General features: G+C 37.2%; 1 protein-coding gene across 5 annotated transcripts in view; it reads right to left on the bottom strand.

Annotated features, from left to right (window-relative positions):
- Nucleotides 1-9580, bottom strand: part of FNDC3B (fibronectin type III domain containing 3B) — a 359396-nt gene that overhangs the window by 170003 nt on the left and 179813 nt on the right. For all 5 annotated transcript variants that reach the window (XM_010835255.1, XM_010835260.1, XM_010835258.1 and 2 more), the window contains one exon: nt 3709-3785. In XM_010835255.1, coding sequence (XP_010833557.1) covers nt 3709-3785 — 77 coding nt within the window. The remainder of the gene's footprint in view (nt 1-3708; nt 3786-9580) is intronic.

The raw sequence follows: 9580 nt of genomic DNA, 5'->3' as shown, positions 1-9580 counted from the left end.
GTCCAGTTCTAACTGTTGCTTCCTGACCTGCATACAAATTTCTCAAGAGGCAGGTCACGTGGTCTGGTATTCCCATCTCTTTCAGAATTTTCCAGTTTATTGTGATCCACACAGTCAAAGGTTTTGGCATAGTCAATAAAGCAGAAATAGATGTTTTTCTGGAACTTTCTTGCTTTTTCCATGATCCAGCAGATGTTGGCAATTTGATATCTGGTTCCTCTACCTTTTCTAAAACCAGCTTGAACATCAGGAAGTTCACGGTTCACATATTGCTGAAGCCTGGCTTGGAGAATTTTGAGCATTACTTTACTAGCGTGTGAGATGAGCGCAATTGTGCGGTAGTTTACATGTCTCTTCTAAAATATATGATTTGCATATATTTTCTCCCAATTTATGAGCTCTCTTTTCATTTTATTGACAGAGACCCTGAAAGCATAAAAAGTCTTAATCTAGATGAAGTCAAATTTATCTATTGTGCTTTTGGTGTCGTATCTAAGAATCCATTGCCTACTCCAAGGTTATAAAATTTTACTCCTAGAGCTATGTACTTTTAGCTATTACACTTATATCCATAATCCATTTTGAGTTAATTTTTGTATATGATGTGAGGTAGAGGTCCAAATTCATTTTTTTGCATTTGGATAACCAGTTGTCCCCATGCTGTTGTTAAGGACACTATTTCTTCCTCTACCAAATTATCTTTGCATTCCTCTCTCTTAAGTCCACATTCAGAGCTGTTCGTTCCTTGTAGGTAAACATCACTATGAGCTTGTCAATTTCCCAGCTATCAGGTGTTTTATTACTCTACTCTAACCTATATTTACTTTATTTCAGCTTGGCCAATCACTTACATTTAAAAGCACTTATCAGGTACCTACTACATACCAGGCAGAACTCTAGATTCTCAGATATAATCCCAATGAGGCACCAAGATTCTTGGGGATGGTTATAAAATGTATTGTGTTTCATAACAGAGATGCGGAGAAAGTACCAAAGATGCTGAAAAAATAAAACCACCATCTCTGTGTTGGAGGTTCTAAAAGGGTCACAATGAGGAGGGGCATTTGAACAGAAGAATGACTGAACTGTCAGACAAAGAAGGGCTCTTGAGTTCTTGAAGAAGAGAGAAACAGTGGGCACAAAAGTATGTAGTTGAGAAAAGGCTAGGGGACAGAAGTTTAAGGCTGTAGCAATACGGGACAACAGGTAAAGGCGATTCTCAAAAGGAGGGCAGTGTTGAACATGAAGAATTCATAAACCAAAGAGCTTTAATTTTACTTCTATGCAAGGTACATCCAACTCTAGATCCGAACAAGAAAGCCACATATAATTGAGGAAAAGGACTGTGGGCTTAAGAAGTAAAATTGGACTGGATAGTGACAGACTAGTATCGGGCATTCTTACGTATGTCTAGCCAGGAGGGGGATTTTTTTTTTTTTTTTTTTTTAAGTGATGCTTTCTCCTCACAACTGAATAACAAAAAGACATTCTGCTTCTTGACAAGTCGAAGATGTTTTATACTTGGCTCCAACCCTCTTCATTTCTTTGAAGTCTGTATATGGTCAGCCTTAAAGAAGATGCTGTATATCTTCTTTGTGCTTCAGGCTCTCAGTTTTCTTCACCATAATGATTTCTTTTACTTAGACACTTCACTGTCTGATATTATTAACATTATAATGCTTACCACGGAGGATCACTTAACTCTGGGCCCGTCTTCTGATCAGAAAGCCCAATCTAAATGAAACTGAACACATGCCTTACAGGCTGTTTCTTGTGCTTTTTTCTTTTTTTTTGAATATTTCCATCAACTTTCTTTAAAATTTTTATTTTATATTGAAGTATTCTTGCTCTTTTTCAATTCAGAATCCAAATTATTCCATTTTTACTATTCATCCAATATGTCTGAGCATACACTGCCATAATTCTAAATTGAGAAAGTGTCTCACTATACTTCCATCATCAGTTTTATGAAAGTAAGTTTATAGCTCTGCTTTTCCTCTTTCTACTTACATTTTCTATCAAAGTTTTTCAGAATCAGAAATACACCATGGTCTAAAATTCTCTATTTTCCCTATGAAACCTAATAAATGTTTGTCAGTTAGTAAAATCACAGCAACACCACTAGCAAGAAAAAGCACATTACAGCTTCCCTCCACTAGAATTTTTAACTGGTGTTCCTTAAATGGGTCTTTAGCATAAAAGGAGGTGTTATTTCAACCATCACAATGGTGAGAACTGTACTCTGTTTCACAGGAATGAAACACTTCCTCAAAATAAATGAGTGGGAGACATAATAGAATTCTACATTCCTTGTTCTTTTCTGTTAATTGACTGGTGACGTGAATGTGATCCATCATCCTGGGTCCCGGTGCAAGGGCCTGCTCTGCACCCTTTTCTCCTTTCAGTGGTCCTTATTTACAAAGACTTGTGTAAAACAAGCCATTTATTTGGAACAGAGCAAAGACAGGCCAATATTCTGCCTACTCAAAAAAAAAAAAAAAAAAAAACAGATGTAAAATTGGCTTGTATAAAAAAAGTAGGGATGGAAAAAATGAAATTATAGTGGCTAAACTATGGCTTAGAAAGTGAAGAAAAGGGTGAATTTTTACATCAGAGAAGGATAAATCTTCTTTGATTCCTGCCTGAACTTCAGCAATTTTCCTATGTAGCTGCCAATTTTTTCACCCTAGCAAAATCATTAAAACTGAAAATTACACATTTTTTATCAACTTTAAAAGCAGACAGAGAAAGAAAGAAAAAAATCTGGAAGACTATAATCCAAAAAATGTTAACATAAAGATTATTGTCTTCTGTGGTTGGTAAACTTATATTTTTTTATACGCTTCTCTGTCTTTTCAGAGATTTTGCCAATGAATATAAGATGCCTTCATAATCAGAAAAAAAAAAACAAACAAACAAAGATAAAAAGTGGAGAGACCTGGTTAGTTAGCTATTCAGGGGAGGAAGTAGTGCAGAGAGGAGTTCGTATTGTCCAAGGAGAGAGGACAAAAACTCAACTATACCTAGACGTCTATGTTCCAGGCAGCCTGAAGACCTTAAACCTTATCCAGGTATAGAGGTATAACTTTATCTTTTTTAAAAAATCCTTCCAACATACCTCTGAAATTGCCACTTCTTTTTAAACTACTGTTCTTTTTTTTTTAACTTAAATAACCCAATTTCAGAGAAATTTAAGTACAAACAGCCACGTTCTCACATTATATTCGTAATTCACCAAGACCAAGTTGTGCCACATTACAGAGAAATTAGGACACCAGAACAGAGCACGGACTCTGTTGAAGTTAACTATGTCTCCTTTAATATTTTTGCTAATTCAATCTATACTTCCGCCACAACTAGCAAATCATGGTACAGTGGAAGGAAGTCTCTAGGCAGTAGACTTTATGAAGAAACCACCATCAGATGGTTGAGGGTGAAACCCACCTCGATGGAAGGAGGCCTCCTAACCCTACTGTGTTTGCCTCCAACTGACTTTCTGGCAAGTCAAGCAGCAAGAATCAAGAAGGGCCTTGTGGTGCCCAAGTGCAGACACACAAAAATATAAAGCCCAAACAAACAAAAACAAAAACATCCCACAACTCTAGCAGTATCCTAACTAAATTAATCCCGGGATGAGTTTTTGAAGCCATGTATTCTTTTGAAGTGACAGGGCCAGCAGTGAGTACAGAAGTCTATTAAATGGTTTACCTGTGAAATATAACCTGGAGGCACATGGATGGGAGGAATGGATCCATTGGGTGACATCATGGGAACTTCAGCAGGTCCTAAAAGAGGGAGGAGTAACATATTAACAGCTGAAGAAATATACATTATTCAAAACAATCTCTGGTATGTTTAAATATTATCAAAACTGAAGAGAATTATTTTGACTATTTTCTCTTCAATAGTTGGTATCTCGTGCCTTAGATCTGAAATGGATGAAAAGGAATTCTCCAGTTGCATAAGTCAAGGGGCTGGGAAGGAGGAAAACCACTATGAATATCTTTATAAAGATTTAATGATTCCCAAAGCCTCAAATTCCTAAACTAAAGCTGTGCAGATAAGAGTATTCTAACAAAGTGGGGCAAAAAATTTCCTTTTTTGCCTTTAAAAGAATGTACTATTAATACATGCTTAAGCAAGTAAATTTTTAACTGAGTTTACCTCTTCTGCTTTAAAAAAGCTTTGGGTTTAAAATTTTTATTTTGATTATTGTTTTCAATAAGCTACTGTATCACAACATTAATTTGACATAGAAGAAACCTTTAAAATACTCCAAACCCACTGAATTTGACATATCTCTGATAAGGAAGGGGGTAAAAATAGACCATGTTTAAAACTAGGCACTACTACTACTAGGAATACTCATACAAAATCTAATTGGATTATTTCAGAGTAAAGCATTCAATTAACAAAAGGTTAGTTTTCAAAATATTAAATTCAACAAATGTTAATGGCATGTCTAAGGCAAACAATCAAAGGCAAAGCAATCATCAATTACCTAAGACATAGTTTGAGTTAAATATTTAATTACAAGGAAACTAACTGTCATAACATCAAAATCAATTTCTGACACCCTTCCAAAGATTCTGTGACTAAATAGTTTCCCTGGAAGAGTGCGACCTCAGGTTACAGGCTTTCAGTTTGATAGGTGGCTCCCCTATTTAGCAACCCACATCCCAAACGTCAATCCAAAGCCGTGTTTCGAGTCTGAGATGTGACTTCCTGGCTCCAAATGCCCTGTATTGTTTATTTGCTTTCCCCTAATGTGTATTGTGCCGCTGGCAATGAAAATTGCCCTGCTGTAACAAAAACAAAGAAAAATACAACGCTTTTCTTGGCAGAAGCAGACAGACCCTGCCACCCAGTGCTGTATTTACATATAAGTACAATACACCTTTCACCTCACTGTACAGTCCACTGTTAGAACTACTTCTCAGGAAAAGCGTGGAGGAACAGGGATGTCAGGGTGCCCATCGAAAGGTCTGCACATATAGGAAAAATACAAAGAAGAAGGGCAGAAAAGATTGCAATATTCATGTAACATTCCATATGACTAGAGTCACTGAAACTTCACGTACAACGTGCCAAAGCTCTGAACCATCTATCTGATAATCTAAATATGTACAAAATAGCACAGCAGTCTCTTACACTGTCACACACTGGTAATCAGTTAAAGCAAAGGATGACAATGGCGTAAGAAAGGATAATTCCATGACCCCAAGGTATTTTTAAGTATGAATCAATCGAATACATTCACCTATCACCGAAGACACTTTCCAAATTCATCCTTCTTATCAGCTTTAGCATTTTTGCCATAGCCATTAAGACATTTAGGTATTTACTATATATTTTTATTTTAACTGATTCACTTAAAAAAATCATAAACGACTGTTTTACCCTTAGCCTGAGTACTATCCTTGAAATCCAAGGGTCAGTGAACTCAGATCTATAAGCAGGCATTACAAGCACACCCTCTGTCTAGTTTCATTTACCAGCTCACTATTCACACTGGTTTTGTAACCTTGAACAATTCACTTAGCCTCTCTTAGCCTCACTTATCAAGTGTTAGCCGCTCAGTCGTGTCCAACTCTTTGTGACCCCATGGACTGTAGTCCACCAGCCTTCTCTGTCCATGGAATTCTCCAGGCAAGAATAGTGGAGTGGGTTGCCATTTCCTTCTGCAGGGGAACTTCCTGACCCAGGAATTGAACCCGGGTCTCCTGCATTATAGGCAGATTCTTTACCGTCTGAGCCACCACAATTTCTAACCTCACAGGACTGGGTTTAAAGGTTAAACCCTAAAGGAGATCAGTCCTGAGTGTTCATTGGAAGGACTGATGTTGAAGCTGAAACTCCAATACTTTGTCCACCTGATGCGAAGAGCTGACTCATTGGAAAAGACCCTGATGAGGGGGAAGATTGAGGGCAGGCAGAGAAGGGGATGACAGAGGATGAGATGGCTGGATGGCATCACCGACTTGATGGACTTGAGTCTGAGTGAACTCCGGGAGTTGGTGATGGACAGGGAGGCCTGGCGTGCTGCGGTTCACGGGGTCGCAAAGAGTTGGACACGACTGAGCGACTGAACTGAACTGACTGAATTCATGCAAAAGCACTTAGGGCAGTGCACGGCAAAATGTTAGCAATCTTTACAACTTCTTTTATTTATAGCTTTTTGTTTTCTCCTGTTCTTTAATTACAGTTACATTTTAAGCACTATTTTTTTTTTAGATGCATGTCCGTGCAACACATAAAATCAACACGCATATACTCTGTACGACACTGACTTAACAGCAAAAACTTCCTCATCAGATAAATACCAAATAGTTGACAGTATGGAGTGTGAACAGAAATGCTACCACCTCAATAAAGTACTACTTTTTAATCACCAAATTGTATACCAGACAAACAGTCTCTTAACCCCAGGCAAGACCCCTAAAACTGTTAAAGTCATTTGTATAAAATGCTTTAAAGAATGTAGGACAAGTCAGTGATTTACAGCCAGAAAATGTTTTCTTCCTGGCCTTGATTTCAAAAGTAGCCAAATGACTTTACCATGCTTGTTTCCCCTTCCTCTTGTCACTGCCATCAAAACCCTTTCAAAAAGCATTGCGAAATATACAGTAATGGTTTCTGAAACTCAGCTCTGCCTTGGAACCTTAAGATTTCACTCCTTTCTGAAATAAACCATTGCACCCTCAGGCATTCAGGAGTTTCAAAATAAAATCCCTTTGCACAGTGGTGGTATGAGAAAAGTCACTGTCTTCCTAAATACTTATCTCCCAATCAGTGAGTTTAAGTGCTTCTGCTCAACAGTTTGTGTTTGAGAGCTCCCTTATACTATTATAATTCGTCCCTAATTAAAACATAAACTTCTCTTCCTAAACTTTTAGAATTACTAGATACCTTTTGATTTTTTAATTGGTGATCTCATGACACAAGATTTAAAGGATATAGCTATGAGAATACAGTGGAAAATGGTTCTCTTCTTATTCAAACCACCAACACAGGATATGTGAGGCAGGGAGAAAAGCCACACAGTCTCCCCAAATTTCCTCTTTGACTGTATTGGGAAATCATTGATCTATTAAACTTGAGAAAAAAATTTTAATCACTTAAGATAGCTCAAACCCTCTTTATTTAAACATTCTTGGTACATAAAGGTAGGTCTACACAAATATACATACACACAGATGAAATAATTTGAATCCAAACATACATCTCCAAAATACTTTTTTTTTTTTTTTTTTGAGAAACTAATTAAGAAGCTCACCTAGAGGCCATATGAATTCCACAGACAGATAAAAGATGTCACATGTACAATTTCTAGAACTGGAATTAGAATGTTAGCTAAAAGTCAAGTAATTCCATGAAAAAATGTCTTGGGAAATTTGATCAATTTCAGCTTTTAGGCTGTGACTTCAAGAGTCAAGACCTGCCCTCCCCACCCCCACCTCAGCTTTTTTCATTGAACAAGATGTGACACGCGAATAAGAACTATGATCCATTTATAGTCATTAAAAACTTTAACTGCAATATTCATGTACATGGTCTGACATCTTAAAAGTCTGTTAGCATTTGTTAGTGAATTGATTTTTCATTTACTTATAACAACTGTGAACAAGAAAGGTCGGAGAGTGGCTTAATTATTCAACCAGTAGTAATTCATGCAATGATCCTACAACTTTATTCTCATATCAAAGAGACTGAAGGGAAGTCCAGCAATGTATTTTTGGGGCCACACATAGCTCATGGAGCTATGCCCCCACCAAGGCTGTAAGCCCATTCTACTTCACTTCGTGTTTCTTCCCTGCTACTGGTGATCCCACACAGCTCCCATAAGGAGGTACTCCTGGCTCTGATACTATTAATATACTCAGAATATTCACCTGTCCTGAGAGAAGAGTTAACTAGATTGACTCTTGACTGGAGGAGGATGTGCAAATGAGGTTCAGACACCTAGAAGTGGTGGAAAATGGGAATCCAGGGTATCAGTTATCATTAAACCAGTCTCAGAAATAGACCAGCTATAAATAATTATACCACAATTTTGCCATTTTGAAAATGTATTGTATTTTTATGAGCTGAATATTCACCAGTAGGTAACAACTAGTGAATAAATAGAATGTTATTCCTGTATTTGTATATAAACTGGTACCTGTGTGTCCAAATGGCTAGTTTCAACAATAGCCATTAGTACCACTAGATTACATTCTTAGCTTATTAACTTAAATATTATCTTGTTCAAGAAGAATGAAAGAGGGGAAAAGGATATAAGAGGACTGAGGGCACAGCACAGCAAGATGAAGGGAAACTAAGGAGAAAAATAAAACGGGCAAAACCGGGATGTGATGAAATTCAATACACCCTATTGAAAACAAAAACAAAAGCCTCCAGATCTTTCCAAATAGCCAAAAGAGAATTTCCTGCTGGCTGAAGTAGTCATAAGGATAAGACCACAGCTAGTAGGTAACCAGATAATTATGGTGAAAGCAATTACCAAGACAAACAGCCTAAATAGAAGTACACTTGTGCTGTTTGCCATGCATGGGCCTAAGACTAAATACAAAATGTGAGGTCTTCTGGTGAATCTTGTGATTGTCTAATAATGAATCTCCAGTTACTTATGGTGATTTGAGACATGCAGACAAGTCAACAGATTATGTAGGCACTTTGGGGACATTGTTGTTGTTGTTGAAGTTATTCAACACTAATTAATCCCAAAGAGGACTAAAAGGAATACAAAGATAAAACACAGGTCCTAACCTAAGCTTAAACTCTAGTGCAGTGGTTCTTAGACTTTAGTACACATCAAAATCATCCAGAGGGTTTCTGAAAACCCAGATGACTAAATTCCACTTCCTGTAGTTTCAGAATCAGAAGATACGGGGTGGATCCTAAGAGTTAGAGTTTCTAACAAGTTCTCAAGTTGGTTAAAAGACAACAAGCATACACAGCAAACATCACACTCAATGGTTAAAAAACTAAAGCTTTTACCCTAACATCAGGAACAAGAGAAGGATGCCCACCTTCAACATCACTATCAACACTGTAACCAGAAGTCCTAGCTAGAACAACTGGGAGAAAAAGAAAAAGCATCCAAACTGGAAAGGAAGAAGTAAAACCATGTTCGCAGATAACATTACCTATATATAGAAAGTCCCAAAGATTCCATAGACATAACACTCTTAGATTTTAAAAAAGAGTTCAATAAATTTACAGGGTACAAGACCAACACACAAATCAATTATGTTTCTATGCACCAGAAATGAACAATCTGAAAAGGAAATTAAGAACATAATTCTATTTACAGCAATATCCAAAAGAATAAAATACCTAAGAATAAATTTAAACAAAGAGGTGAAAGCCTTCTGTACCTAAATTACAAAACACTGCTGAAAGAAAGTAAAGAAGACCTACAGAAGTGGAACCCAAGAACACCTAAACAAAGACACGGAATGGAAGACAGTATTATTAAGATGGCAACACAGTTCAAAGTGATCTACTAAGTCAAAGTGATCTACAAAGTCAATCCCTTCTCCGGAGGATCTTCCCAATCCAGGGATCAAACCCAGGT

This window comes from Bison bison, unplaced genomic scaffold (genome assembly GCF_000754665.1).
Source record: "Bison bison bison isolate TAMUID 2011002044 unplaced genomic scaffold, Bison_UMD1.0 scf7180017864040, whole genome shotgun sequence".
Lineage (NCBI taxonomy): Eukaryota > Metazoa > Chordata > Mammalia > Artiodactyla > Bovidae > Bison > Bison bison.
The sequence above is the reverse complement of the archived record's forward strand: the minus strand, read 5'-3'. Positions and strand labels throughout refer to the sequence as shown.